Source organism: Sphaerodactylus townsendi, linkage group LG05 (genome assembly GCF_021028975.2).
Source record: "Sphaerodactylus townsendi isolate TG3544 linkage group LG05, MPM_Stown_v2.3, whole genome shotgun sequence".
Lineage (NCBI taxonomy): Eukaryota > Metazoa > Chordata > Lepidosauria > Squamata > Sphaerodactylidae > Sphaerodactylus > Sphaerodactylus townsendi.
This window is the reverse complement of record NC_059429.1, coordinates 138961503-138976130: the sequence shown is the minus strand read 5'-3', so window position 1 is coordinate 138976130 and position 14628 is coordinate 138961503. Positions and strand designations below refer to the sequence as shown.

Here is a 14628-nt window from a genome sequence, read left to right as displayed (position 1 = left end):
GGAGAAGGGAAGTTCTTAGGCTAATTGGAAATGGCACCTGAGCGACCCTCTGCCGCCCTCTCGGAATCTGCTGTTGAGGCTGTAGTTTTATCTACACTTGCTATATTTTATGGGAGGTTGTACAACATACGAATGCAAGTTATTGTCGAAGGCTTTCATGGCCAGAATCACTAGGGTGTTGTGGGTTTTCTGGGTTGTATGGCCATGTATGCCCCAAGTTGTATGACCAGAATCTGCCCCAAGATCTTGCTCACACAACTGTGTTACCCAGAAGTATTCCCCATCCAGTGTGCTGCTTCTGATTTTTGTGTCCCAGGTGTAGAACTGAGCCTGTGTCCTTGTTGAATTTGATCCGGTCCCAGCTGCCTGCTTCCCCAGCCTGTCCAGATCTCTTTGAATCCTCAATCTACTTCCCCGGCTGCTACCTCCTCCTCCTCCTCCCCAGTTGATGCAGGGAGCTCTCCTCCTGGCGCCTGGTCGCGGGCGTGGCTCTCCTCTGGGCACGGCCCCCGAGGCGATTGTGCCAGCTGTGCCTTGGGGAGAAGTGTGGCAGCAGAGCCGAGCAGCCTCTTTCCAGCTGGCCGCTCTTCGTGCCCGCCAAGGCTGGCCCCAGGGGCGTACTGCCCAGAGAGACATACGGGGTCAAAAGTCCCCGGGTCTGCGGCCATTCAGTCATGTGGGGGTTGGAAAATGTTGTCAAAAATTATTTCCATTGCTGTATTCAGATTTGTGTGTTGGGGCATGTTCAATAATGTGATGGGATGTTGAGATGACCGGGTGCAAACAAAGTTGTTTGGTTGTGGTGGGGGAGGGCAGCCGTCCATAGGGGGGTGGGGGCGGAAAACTCAGATTTTGCACCGGGCTCCATTTCCCCTAGATATGTCTCTGGCTGGCCCGCTCTGTTCCCACAACAGACGCGCTTGTCAAGGCAGCGGTGGACACTTGATGGGCAGTGCGGGTCTGTGGGGGTGCCTTGCGTGGCCGCGAGGCCCCACCCCATAAAAAGTCTAGACCTACAACACCGAGTCCAGTCCTCGTCGGCCCTACTGGGCACTGTTTTCCAGCTCGCCAGTGGGGCTCTGAAGGGGGCGCCCAGGGACCGGTCAGCAGGTCATTTGCAGACCAGGCTGGGGATGGTCAGATATCCTCCCTTTTGCGTCCCCTGCTTGGCCTGGCAGTTCCCCCCATGTTTCGGCCATGTTCTGAAGGCCCCGTCCCGGAATCTCTTTGACTTCCCCCCGGCTGGGGCAAGGGAGGCGCCGGGAGCTCGTGAGACTGGGCAAGTCATGTGCTTCGGTTTCCATGGGATGTTTGGGTTGACCCTGCGGGACGGAGTGGGCACCAGAGCCTTTGTCCAGGGTGGGGCGGGGGGAGCAGGGGGCTCTGGGCCATTCAGGGCCAGGCGGTGAGGAAGGCCACGGGGCTGCTGCTGTGGCCGCCGCCATTTCACGCTGCCTGCGGTGCCTTTGTGTGTTCCAGACAATCAAGGGAAAATGTCCAGCATGTCTCTGCGGATCCGCATCCTGGATGTGAACGACAACCCGCCAGAACTCGCCACTCCTTACGAGGCTGCGGTGTGTGAGGATGCCAAGCCAGGAGAGGTGGGCGGGGCGGGGAACGGCCGGGTTGCCCTCAGGGGCTGGGGGCCAGAGGGGAGGAGACGAGCACTCCGGCAGTGGGCTGCTTCCATGTGGAGGCGGTTCTGTTTGCTCCCGTGGCCTCAGGCAGTGGCCGTGGCCATTTCCCTGCCCTTGCCTTCTCTCAGAATCCTGTGGCCGCCCTCCCGGGAACGTGGTTTTGTGGGAACTGGCTGTGGCAAAACGGTGGGGTGTTGCCCTGGCCTGAGTGGCCGGAGGTAGCCTGACCTTGTCCGATCTCAGAAGCTGAGCAGAGTCGTCGGCCCTGTTTAGCGCTTGGGTGGGTGCCTCTAGCCCTGACCTGGGTGGCCCAGCCTGACGGATCTCGGAAGCTGAGCAGAGTCATCAGCCCTGGTGAGGCCGGTCACCTGTGGCAAACCACCTCTGCTTGTCTCCAGACGTTGGCTGTGACTTGATGGCATTTTTCTCCTCCCCCAGCTCACTGCAGCAGCCTCTTGTAAGAGTCCATATTGCCACCATCTGTGAGCACCCATCTTTTTTCCGAAGGCCTCCAGCTGTTTTCATTGCTGAGTTATAAGGGGGGAAGTGCAGGCTGCACGTGTTTCCCTTAAACTTTCCCCAGAAGGGCGCTGGGGCTTTATTTTTAGGGAGGAAAAAGGAAACTTGTGGTGACGAGTAGATCCCGGAGAGTCATTATAATGCGATAGTAGTCTAGCCACTCCTGGTTGTTTTCCACAAAGTGGTGTTCTGTGGGGGTGGGGCCGGTGGCTGCAGAACCTGAGACCAGGGAAAGGGTGCCTGTGGGTGGACCATCCACAAAGGCGCCCCCTCCCCCTCTGCTTGGCACCCAAAGGCAGCCTGTCTGACTGCACCCTTTCCAAAAAGATTGCCCCAAACCGATGTTGCACAGCAGGGGAAACCTGGGAGCAGGACAAAGGGGGGGGAGGGGGGGCTGCCCATAATGGCCCTGGGGGAAAGGAGGCAGCGGCAGGGACAGCCTTGAAGAGAAAGGAGGAAGGGGAGCCAGTGAATCTTGCTTGGGGGGCCTTTTGCAGCCGCTGCTCTGCGGGGAGGGGGCTGCTGGACATGGGCGGTCTGGAGCAGCAGTGGCGTAGGAGGTTAAGAGCTCGAGTATCTAATCTGGAGGAACCGGGTTTGATTCCCAGCTCTGCCGCCTGAGCTGTGCAGGCTTAGCTGGGGAATTCAGGTTAGCCTGTGCACTCCCACACACGCCAGCTGGGTGACCTTGGGCTAGTCACAGCTTCTCGGAGCTCTCTCAGCCCCACCTACCTCACAGGGTGTCTGTTGTGAGGGGGGAAGGGCAAGGAGATTGTCATCCCCTTTGAGTCTCCTGCAGGAGAGAAAGGGGGGATATAAATCCAAACTCCTCTTCTTCTTCTTCTTCTTATGCTCCATGCCCTGTTCCTGCCAATCTCCCAGGGAGACTTGTGGGGGAGGGAGCTGTCCAGGCAGGGAGGGGGCTGTGGCGAGATCCACACATAAGTTGTGTGTGTGGGGGGGAAAGGGAATTGATCCTCCTGTCCTGTGGCACTTCTGAGGAGGAGGAGACTTTGTGGGGTGGTGGGCTGCTGATGCGGCCGCAGTCCTGTCCGGGCTCTGAGCTCCCCCCCTGCTTCCTCCTGCAGCTCATCCACACCATCAGCGTGGTGGATCGGGACGAGCCCCAGGGTGGGCACCACTTTTATTTCACGCTGGCCCCGGAGGCCTCGGGCAGCCGCCATTTCTCTCTGCTGGACATCACGGGTGAGTTCTTGGCCTGAGGCCCCCTCCCCACAGAGGGGCAGCAGAAAACCCCCTCTTGGCCCTTCTGGTCTCCCAGGTGATTTCAACATCCTTCTGCCCACCCACCGCCCACCCCCAATTTTCCTGCTTCCCAGTCCCCTCCCGTTTCCTGATGCTTCAGGGGCTGCCCAGAGGGAGCCTGCTTTGCCCCCACCACAGGCCCTTCCTCCCGCCACCCCTTCCGGGCGGGCTGCCCCTCCTTCCCCCCCCCACCCCTCCATCCACCAGCCCCGTGGCCCTCCCCTCCCGTGACCTCCTCCGCCCTTCCACAGCGCTCCCCCGCAGGCACCGCACATGTATCGGTGGTGACAAATGGCCGCCAACGGCCCATCTGTTTCTTTGCACAAATTTGTAGCCAGTTTTGAGATGTGATTTATAAATATTGCTGCTGGAGCCAAGATGAGCCGCTGATGGATGCCAGCCCAGATGGAGGCGCGGCGCTCCTCGCGCTTAAATCTTGTCCTTTTACGTCCTGCCTGACAGCAGAAGCAGCTCCGGCAGTGCAGGTGGCCGGGCACACCTCGGCCTTGCTCCTCTGGGGGATGCGCGCTTGCATTGGGACAGGGCTGCGTGTGTGTGCGTGCATGGATGAATGTGTGCCCTGGAGGGAGCCCAGGGGCCTGCTTGCACCTTGTGGCAGCTCACGGCATCTCCTGTAAAGAGGTGGACAGCACTGGAAAGGCCCTGTCCGCTTAGCTGCCTGCTGGGATGCAGAGCTGGGCTGGACCATGGGCGGTCTGGCTTGGGATGACACCCCCCCTCCCGACTACCACCACAAAGGAAGGAAGATGCCAGGCCCCACAGAACACAGCTTTCTGCCTCTCTAGGAGCAGCCGTGGCGTAGGAGGTTAAGAGCTCGTGTATCTAATCTGGAGGAACCGGGTTTGATTCCCCGCTCTGCCGCCTGAGCTGTGGAGGCTGATCTGGGGAATTCAGATTAGCCTGGGCACTCCCACACACGCCAGCTGGGTGACCTTGGGCTAGTCACAGCTTCTCGGAGCTCTCTCAGCCCCACCCACCTCACAGGGTGTTTGTTGTGATGGGGGAAGGGCAAGGAGATTGTCATCCCCTTTGAGTCTCCTGCGGGAGAGAAAGGGGGGATATAAACCCAAACTCCTCCTCCTCCTCCTCCTCTGAGATGCAGGGACTGGGAACACCGGAGCCCTCCCTGCCCTTTACCCGAAGGGCCGCCGAGCACAACCTGGGTTCTACGGGTGGGGAGGGCCTTGGAGGCCCCCTGTCCTCTCACCCCTTTGGAATCCCTTCTGTGATTGCCCAGACCATGGGGGGGGGGGGGCGCTTCCTGAGCTCCGGTGGGGAGACAAGCGGATTGGGGAGCCCAAAGGGCTCATTAGCTGGTCCCAAACCAGAAGGGGGAGGGGAGGGGAGGCATCCAGAGAGGGAAAGCTGAGTGCATGACGTGTGGGGAGTGGGGGGCATAGTAGGTGAGGGTCTCTGACGGCAGCTTGCAGTGCTATGGCTGAGCCTACCTGGCATCAGGTAGAGTGAGTAGCCAGCCACAGACAGCAGCCAGGGCGCCAGGGACACAGGGACGCTTAGCCCTGAGAATTCAGCTGGTCACCCCCCACCCCAATTATGTCGAGGGGATGCCCTCCACAGGCGCTCCCTGGCCCTCTCGCGTCCCCCCTGCCAAATTCCTGCCAGGGACTTCCCTGGATTCTTCACAGTGATTTTACCCCCATTCCCAGCTCTTTCTGGGCCATGTGGGGGGGGGGAGGGTTTTGGGGGCAGCTTCTCAGCTTGAATCGCTGCCTGTTGAGACAGAAGACTCGGGGCTTTCCAACCTGCCCATTGTCAGCAGGGCCCGGGGGGGGGGGGGCTGCTTCAGGTGGCTTCACCTTCTGAGACTGGGCAGGTGGCAGAGGAGCCGAACCTCTGAAACTCCCCCCCCACACACACACACACACTGTCTCCTTCAGTGGGGTGAAAACTGGTTTCTTTTCCTTTCGCGTCCCCTCAACAGCCCCTTCTTCCTAACACACGTTTACATGTTTCGTATGCATTTTAATTCTGTTTTGTGACTGTTTTAACTCTGCTTCTAAACTTTTGTTGTTGCTTCCATTCTGTGTGCTCGGGAGGGGAATGGATTCCATTAGGTTTGAAGTGTGATCTCAGCATGTGTGTCTTGGATGGTCGGCTGCCTCGGCTGGCTCTCGTAGGGACTGGAAGGCTGGGCGCAAATATTGCCAGTGCTGACTGCTAGTGATGCCCCGGGGTGCAGCCCGGCTGTGCGGAGGAGGGGGGTTCTGCTGTTGCAGAAGGTCCTGGCCCCTCATCCCGGCTCCTCCCCATTTGCTTTCTCGCCTCCTCCCCAGACGACACCGCTGCGGTGCAGACCCAGCAGCTGGGCTTCAACCGGCAGGAGCAAGACCTGTTCCTGCTGCCCATTCTGGTGGTGGACAGCGGCCCCCCCGCTCTGAGCAGCACCGGGACCCTCACCATCCGGGTCTGCGGCTGCGACAGCTCCGGGGCCATCCAGTCCTGCAACGCCACGGCCTACGCCATGGCCGCCTCCCTCAGCCCCGGGGCCCTCATCGCCTTGCTGGTCTGCGTCCTCATCTTGGTGGGTAAGTAGCTCTCGGGCCCTTGCCGGACGGCTCAGCCTTGCCCTCCTCCTGCGTATTTTCTCTCCTAACACCCCAGCCGTCCCTTGTTTAACTGGCCACGGAGCAGCTATTGGGCCCTTGGTGGTGCCACGGAGTCACGGGCTGAGTGGCTGAGCCACACAGACCCTGCGGCCTCCCGGCCTGCCAGCCAGCCTTAGATGCCTCTCAGCTGCTCAGCCATAGGACATTCTCCCCGAACCTCGCTGTGGCCACCGAACAGGGAAGAATTGCCCACAGACCCTGGAGGCACCTCAGGGTGGGGCAGAGGGCAGTTTTGCCAGAGGTGGGATCCAGCAGGTTCTCACAGGTTCCCGAGACTAGGTTACTGATTATTTGTGTGTGCCGAGAGGGGGTTACTAATGGGTGATTTGGCCACGTGATTTTTGCCTTAGTTACGCCCCTCCTCTCAGCAGTAGCGCGCAGAACTTGAAGCAGTCTAGCAGGAGGTGCACCGGCGTGCGTGGCAGCCTGCGCCTGCGTGCATTAATTTCCCGCCCAAGGACCGGCACAGCGGCTGCGTCCTTGCCACAGCCCCGCCCAGGAATGCCCCACCCCCGGAATGCCCGGCCACGCCCCCGTCATGCCCCGCCGAGCCCCATTGGCGCTACGCCACAGTTTGAATCCCACCACCATGGGAACCTGTTACTAAAATTTCTGGATCCCACCACTGAGTTTTGCCTCCTCTTTCTGCTGGCCCCCTGATTCTCACAACTGGGCGCGGCCTCGAAGATGAGAAAGGGGGTGGCCAGTGAGCCCCGCCTGCTCTGGTGGGGCCAGCCTGAGGCAGGGGAGGTTCCTTCTTCGCTGAAACCCTCTCACTGGCTCAGAGGAACGCTTGAGGCCCTCCAGTGGCCCCAGAGGGGCTGTCTCCTGCTGCCTGCCCCCTTAATATGCCCCCCTTGCTCTCCCTTTGCCTCCTGCCCTTGCAGTGCTGGTGCTCTTGATCCTGACCCTGAAGCGCCACCAGAAGGGCCACTTGGCCTCCGAGGAGGACGAGGACATGCGCGACAACGTGATCAAGTACAACGACGAGGGGGGCGGCGAGCAGGACACGGAAGCCTACGACATGTCGGCCCTGCGGAGCCTCTACGATTTCGGAGAGACGAAGGGGGGTGGGGAGGGGCCCCCTGGCCTGCCCTCGGAACTGCGCTCCCTGCCGCAATGGGGCCAGGCCCCCGACCTGGACTTCTCTCTTTTCAGGGACTACATCAGCAGGAAGGTGGGGCTGGCGGACGAGGACCCCTCCGTGCCCCCCTATGACTCCTTCCAAACCTATGCGTTCGAGGGGGCCAGCTCCCCCCTCACCTCCTTCAGCTCCATCAACTCCCGCTCCACCGGCTCCGAGCAGGACTTCTCCTATCTCAACAGCTGGGGCCCCCGATTCCGGCAGCTGGCCGCACTGTACGCCGGGCGCCGTGGCGAGGAGGAAACCGTGGAGTCCTAGCCTCTGGCCGGCCAAGTGCCCGGCAGGCCCCACGGACGCAGGCCCCAGAACGAGCGTGGCTTCTGCAGAGCCGCCACGCGGGCGTGATGATGCGCAGCTGCACGAGCCAGGCGGGAGCCGGGGGGTCTTGGCCAGGAGCCAGGGGCAGTGGCTTGGCACCTGGGCCGACCGGGCCTGGCAGAGGGGGCAGAGCTGGTCGGACTCTGCGGGGAAATCCTCACCGTGCCCGTCTCCACCAATAAAACATGCCAGGCTCCTCGGAGAGAGAGAGAGGGAGAGACTCCAGTGCTGGCAAATCAAATAATCATTCAAATGGATCTGCCGGAGGAGCAGGAAGGGGCCCGCCTCGCAGGGGGAGGGGAGGAGCGGCTTTTGTTGCTGACACTTTATTTGTGTCATTTTTGACAAGCCCTGATTTGTCAAGCGAGGCCTCTGCCAAGAGCTGGGGCGCCTTCTGCGGCTCCGTCTTCCTCCAGAAAAGGCAGAGGGCATCTCTCCCCTCTTGCCCCCCTCCCCCGCTGCCATGAAGGGGGGAGGGGTCCTCAGAAGCCTCACTCCTGTGTCAGCGCAGAGGGGGCTGGACTGAACCTTCCCCCCTCCAGACTCTCAGGGTCTTCTCCTGGGAGGGACCGGGAGCCCACGCCATGCACGCCACCAGGTCCCCAACCTCTTCTCAGCCCCCTTTGGTGTAGCTCTGGCCTCCCTCTGTGCCCTGCTCACCCTCCGCAGCACAGGCTAACTAGCGGGTTAGGCCCAGCAGGGAGGGTGCCTTGGAGGACCTTCTGTGTATGGACCCAGCGCCTGCCTGCCTGCCAGCCAGGATCTAGCCCTCCTGCAACGCTGCCCCTCCCTTCCCTAGAGCAGCCGCTGCCATAGCCCCTTGTCCTGGCCGGCCGCTCCGGGCCTCTGCCCCTTCTCAGGATTTCTCCAGGCTTCTCTGGCTGCCGAGGCCTGGCAGGGGCTGGTGGGCAGGGGGGGGGGGGGCGGATCAGCTTCCTCCGGCCTGGTCTGGCGGCCTTCACTGTGACTTCCCCTCTGGTTCCAGAGAAGCATCCCGGCTGCTCCTGTCCCGCGGGCAGTGGGGGCCAAGGGCAGGAGCAGCGAAGGCAGGCCAGCAGCGGTCTTCCTCAGGAACCTTTTCGTGCATTCCTAGCCCCCTGTGGGGGTTGAGTCCTCCTGCCCGGTCCCGCTGGGGCAGCGAGCAACGGGCCAAACAGGGTATGTACCTGACATCCCTCCCGACACACTCACACACACCGCCCCCGCCCCCCCGCCCCCCATGGAATAGCCTTCTTGATTACCCCTGCCTGCCACACACATCCCCCCCCCCAAATACTTGCCATTGGAACAGCGTTCTCCTGCCTTGGGGCCTTTCCCCCCCCTGGGGCGGGGACGGGGGCAGAGGCCATGCCCTGCAGGGAAACGCGGGCAGCCCCCGGGAGCAGCAGATGGCATCAGGTTTGCTTTGTTTTCTAAGCCAGCCAGCTTCCACGTCCTTGTTATTTTCACAAGGTCCCAGACCCGGAAATAAATTATTTCCTTGTCATCTTCTGGGGGTCGTTTCTGCTTCTTTCCTTCAGAGTGGGGGTCACAGGGCGGGCGAGAGGGCAGGAAGGTCCCCACTCAGCCACCCAGGAACCTCAGCCGGCCCTGGCAGCTCTGCCACCGTGGTGCCACCTCGCCTTGCCTCTGCTGCTCTGTGGTGACAGAGTCCGGAGGTGGCTCTGCCCCTCCTGGCGGGCTTCCGTTCTTCATCAGAGAGCCACTCAAGCCAGACTCCACGTCATCTTTTGAGCCAAGCTTCGAACACTCTGAGGGGAGACCAGGACATCTGCCCCTCCCTCGGGCTGGCGGTCAGGGAAGGAGGGCCACGCGGGCCCAGCAGAGGAGGGGGCGCGGCTGTCCGGTCGCTTTGAGTGACAGAGGTCGCTTGGAATGTTGTTGGTTGCCATGTCAGGGCCCGTTCCCATACTGTCTGTGTGTGTGTGTGTGTGTGAGAGAGAGAGAGAGAGAGAGAGAGAGAGAGAGAGAGAAGTGTTGTGAAGTCCCCTCCAACTCAGGGTGACCTGAAACGTCCTCTTATGAACAACCTTGCTCAGGGCTGTGGCGTCTTTTCTCGAGAGAACCCGGGTCCCGGTGGGTCGTCCTGCAGCCCTCAACTTTTCCTGGCATTATTGTCTTTTCCAGTGGCCAAAGTATGACCACCTGCAGGGACAGTTCCGGCTTGATTTGATTGAGAACCCACACCTTGATCTTTTTGCAGCCCATAGTAACGGGGACTGTTATGGTATGGATTACCTTAGCCACCAGCAACATATCCTTCCCCTTACGGATATCTCCTCCATGGCTGCCCTCCATAGTGCAAGTCTCCTTCGGCTGTAGTCTCCCTTTGGGTTGCGGACGGAGCCCAGGAACAGCAGCTCTGTCAGCACAGGACCCCTTTCTCCAGGTCTGCTGGCACCCTTGGAAGCAGGACGGGTCTCCTGGTGCTTCACAGCCTGTGTGCAAGCCGTGGGCAGGCCTCCTGTGCGGGAAGGGGATGGAGCTGTGCCTGGCCAGCTAGTGCAGGGAGGGTTTGGCCGCCCAGCCTCGGAACAGAACAGGGCCTCTGCTGCCGAGGACCCCCAGGCCGGCTCCTGAGCTGGGGCTCCAAAGTCACACTCTGGGAACCCACTCTAGATCTCACCCTTCCCCACTTGTGCCCCCTCCCCACGGCTGGAGTGGGGCAGCCAGATGCAGGCTGCAAAGGGAAGGAAGGCGCAGCCCCGGCCGACCTCGCAGCACAAGTTGAAAGGTCTTTCCCCGTCTGGGAGGGGATGCTTGGACTCGCGACAGGTCACAAAGATGACCAGGCTCTGCCCAATCAATACTGGGGTGGGGGCCGGCCGGCCAAACAGCTCAGGACAGCAGTGGAGCCGATGCAGACAGGAGAGCAGAGAGATCAGAACCGTGTGGTTTCACGGAGGAATGTTTGAATTAGCATGTTGACCTCAAGAGAGGCTGAATCCTTCACGATTCACATATTTTTGTAATGCGTACAATTTATAATTTACAATTCATAATTTGTAATTCATGACTTTGCACTTTGCAATTCCCATTGACTTTAATGGGCTGGCTGACATCTGAGGCCCCCCGGCCGGTCCATGGAAGGAAGGAAGCGCCCCCCCCCCCCCAGCAGCCGCTCTGCTCTCTACCCAAGCCCCATAAATGTGTGATGCCTCTGGAGGGGAGGGGGCAACACTGCCCCCCCCCCACTCCCAGGGGGCCCTGCCGCTGAAGCCGTGTCATCTCCTCTGACCTTATTTGTGGTGGGCTTCTAGCGTGGACCAGGCTAGCTAGATCTTGTGAGATTTCAGAAACTCAGTAGGGTCCGCCCCCTCCTCTGAGTATTCGGACATCTCTTGCCATGATCGGAACAACCCCAGCTCACCCAGATCTCACCGGATCTCAGAACCTAAGCAGGGTCACAGTTAACAGAGATAAAATTTTCTCTCTCACAATACTAAAACCAGGGGGCATTCATTGAAAATGCTGGGGGGAAGAATTAGGACTAATAAAAGGAAACACTTCTTCACGCAATGTGTGATTGGTGTTTGGAATATGCTGCCACAGAAGGTGGTGATGGCCACTCACCTGGATAGCTTTAAAAGGGGCTTGGACAGATTGATGGAGGAGAAGTCGATCTATGGCTACCAATCTTGATCCTCCTTGATCTCAGATTGCAAATGCCTTAGCAGACCAGGTGATCGGGAGCAGCAGCAGCAGCAGCAGCAGCAGGCCATTGCTCTCATATTCTGCCTGTGAGCTCCCAAAGGCACCTGGTGGGCCACTGCGAGTAGCAGAGTGCTGGACTAGATGGACTCTGGTCTGATCCAGCTGGCTTGTTCTTATGTCCTTATGTGGGTCTGGAGAGCTGGCTGTGGCATCTAGTCCTGCTAGGTTGTCTGAGAAGTAGGGCACAGCAGGTGAAATACCATCCCACATCTTCAGTGGAGCTCAGCTGTAATGGCCAGCCCAGCCAGAGGTGGGGAACCCAGAAGTTAGGTCTAGCAGGTCACCAAGACTGGGCCCCTGCAGAAGACACCTCTGGACCTGCAGCAGCAGAGCACGGGGACTCGAAAAGGCCTTCAGGTCTTTGCCTGAGGCTGGATTGAACCAGGAACATCCGAAGGCCAATGAAACTGAGCCCCTGAAGCAGGTCCCGCCTTCTCTCTTACCTCACTCTTTTCCCCTGTGGTGCACCTGGTGCCGTCTCCTGCCTCCCAGTAAACCTGCTCAATGTCACGTGACAGCACAGAACCAGACCCCCTCCCCAAACATTCAAGGAGATGGGCAGAAGGAGCTTTGGGGGAATTGCCAAGCGCTTGGTCTGGTTGGCTGCCTTGGCCCATGTGACCAACCTGCCCCAGCCTCAGTGGGCCCTGTTTGCCCCCCACCCCCCACATTTCTTGCAAGGGAGGGGCTTTTGCTTCCTGCCACTCAAGTCCTTGGCTCCACTTTAGGCCTGAAAATGGGAATGATTCTGCAGCCCTTCAGGTAGGGTTACCACTCTCCAGGTGGGGCCCGGAGACACCCCTCCCCCAAATTACAACTTAACACCACACTATGACAATCCATTCCGTGGGCGGAAATGACAGCTTCAGAGAGCTGGCTCTGTGGCCTCACACCTCGACGAGTTCCCTCCCCTTCCCCTGCCTTCGCCTGTCAGAATTCGAGGCTGGCAGTACTACTCCCGAGGGGGTGTTCATCTGGTTGCTGCGGGTTTTGTGGGCTGCGTGGCCAGGGGTCTGCAACCTGTGGCTCTCCAGATGTTCATGGACTACAATTCCCATCAGCCCCTGCCAGCATGGCCATGAACATTTGGAGAGCCACAGGTTGCAGACCCCTGGAGGTCTTAGCTCCTAACATTTCACCTGCATCAGTGGCCAGCATCTTCAGAGGTATATCACAGTAGGACATTTTTCCCTCTGTGTCACAGTGCGGATTGTTTTATTTAGTTAGGTATGTGTTGAGTCCACCTTTGAGGTGGGATGTTTTCATGTGTCCAGGATATGCCTTCATAAAGATATCAGTGTCGCTTCTATTATTTGGGAGGTACTTTTGGGGGGACACCACCTGTCTGAAGGTGAAAGACTCTGAATCAAACCTTAGCTGGTGTTTGGGGCAGAACGGAGCAGCCCTCCCCTTCCTCTGGCTCTCTGGGGCTCTTGACATCTGAACCGGCCCTTTGGCTGGGTGACACAGAAGAACTTCTCAGAGCCGCTGTCTCGTTCTGACATTTCACGGGTGGCGCTGCCACAGTCAGGGTGGGTCCTACTCAGCTTATCCAGAGGGAAAACTTTTTTATTGTTATGATTTTAGAGAGGCAAACAAAAAGCAATAAAGAATAACAAACACAACAACCAAGCTTATCCAGGAAGGGCTATAACCTGTGGAATACCAGGCAATGCCCCACGTGACAGATATCCCATGGGCCTCCATGATGGATCTAACAGCCCCCCCAAGTGGCCCACCTGACCTTTCCGGAGGAAAGCAACAGGCCAGTGACCAGTTCTGGGATCAGGGCTGCTTTTTACTGCCGCCCCCTCCTCCGTTTGTCTGGATGACACAACAATTCGCTTGTCCCCCTTCATGCCACTCTGGGCATCCATCAGGGACGTCGACCACCTCCCATCACTCTGGATCAGATCAAACAGAGAAACTGACCCCCCCCCCTCCCCAGGCTGCTTGGTGAAAGCTGCCAGCCCCCTAGAGGCAGCCTCTGACCAATAGGAGCAGAGCACCTGAGCCCCAACTTCAGGGTGGGGCTTCAAAGAAGGCACCCTCGGCTGACGCCTCCTGGGCACCCTCCCCCTTCGGAAAGGTAGTCAAGTGTGCAGGTGACTGACACTTGGACCAGTGTGGCAGGATTAGGCCTCTGCTGGAGGGGGGGCCCTCTCGGCGCCAGGTCAAAGGCTCTTGGAACACCTTTTTCAAAGAAGAAAAAGAACCAGCAGGGCTCGACCATCTCTGGCCAAGAAGACGTCTGATCTTCAGGGCTTCCTTCCTCTCCACAGCAGCTGAGCTCCTAGCCAGTCCTGTGGCCAATGGGCTCCAGCCTCAGTTTGGGTCCGGATTACTCCCTCTTGAGGCACACTGATCCCTTCCTACACCCCATCAGCCCCTTCCCTCCCCATGAATGTCAAAGGGGCAAGTTCAGGATTGTTTGGTGCCCCCGGCAAACTCCATTCCGCACCAGGTGAGCCCGGCTGTTGCTGGTGGAGTCCACGCCGAACCAGCTTCAGGGCCTGGCAGGTGACTGAGGGAGGGGCAGGTGGTGCCAGCCCCCCTCCCTCCTGAGGAGTCCCTCCCTTGCCAGTGAAGGCTGAGCCTGAGCAGAGCCCCTGCAGTGCAACCCCCTTCACACACACACACACACACGCGCACACACGAGTTCCTGTCCTGGGACCAAGCCTGCTTACCCAGGGGCCTCAGCCTGCATTGACTGTTGCTCCTCTTGGAAACGTGAGGGAGGCTCCGGGGGGCCTCGAGATGCAGGGTCGGGGGGGGGGGAGGAAAGCCAGGTGAGCCCCAAGAGCCTTTTAGCCATCAGCTGCGTCCCCCTGGGACCACCCGACTCTTCAGGGCATGCGGCCCTCACCAATGGGCTCCTCTGGGAGGCACGGTGGGCAGAGTCGCCCTTCTGCACCTCTGTGGAGGGGGATCTGGCCCGGATGGTGCAGCCCCCAGAAGCAGAAGAAGCCCAGCAGGTTCCAGAGCTCCTCTGCCAGGCCGACCAAGGGGTGGGGGGCACGCTACCAGGATGCCTCATTAGGGGAGGGGTGCTGCTGTGCTCGCCAACCGCCCACTTCATGCCAGGGCTGCGGTGCCAGGGTCTAGGGGGGTGGGACGCTCCCTGGATCATCTGCCCAGACCTGGGCTGGGCCTGCTGCCCCCGACATCTGTGCTCCTGCGGCCCAGCTTCCCATTTGGCACCGGAGTTCCAGGCCTGTTGACATGGCAACGAACCCAGGGCCATTTTGGCTGGGAGAGGAACCAGCGCCAGCGGCCTTGGAGGTTTTTCAGCAGAGGCTGGGTGGGTGGCCATCTGTCAGGAGTGCGCGGACTGCGGGTTCCAGCATGGCAGAGGTTGGACTGGGCGGCCCTGGGAGTCTCT

At 59.8% G+C, this 14628-nt stretch overlaps 1 protein-coding gene across 1 annotated transcript; it reads left to right on the top strand.

Annotated features, from left to right (window-relative positions):
* The first annotated feature begins 1469 nt into the window (after nucleotides 1–1469).
* LOC125433642 (cadherin-22-like) lies at nucleotides 1470–9018 on the top strand. Its single transcript, XM_048498333.1, has 4 exons — nucleotides 1470–1601; nucleotides 3245–3362; nucleotides 5738–5989; nucleotides 6958–9018. The coding sequence occupies exons 1-4, from the start codon at nucleotides 1494–1496 to the stop codon at nucleotides 7470–7472; spliced, it is 993 nt and encodes a 330-aa protein (XP_048354290.1). The 5' UTR covers nucleotides 1470–1493; the 3' UTR covers nucleotides 7473–9018.
* The last annotated feature ends 5610 nt before the right edge of the window (nucleotides 9019–14628 follow it).

Excerpts from the sequence above, each read along its gene's own strand:
- LOC125433642 (XM_048498333.1), top strand. The coding sequence starts at position 1,494 with ATGTCCAGCATGTCTCTGCGGATCCGCATCCTGGATGTGAACGACAAC. Across the intron at positions 1,602-3,244 it reads AGGATGCCAAGCCAGGAGAG|CTCATCCACACCATCAGCGT; the intron begins GTGGGCGGGGCG and ends TTCCTCCTGCAG. Across the intron at positions 3,363-5,737 it reads CTCTCTGCTGGACATCACGG|ACGACACCGCTGCGGTGCAG; the intron begins GTGAGTTCTTGG and ends CCTCCTCCCCAG.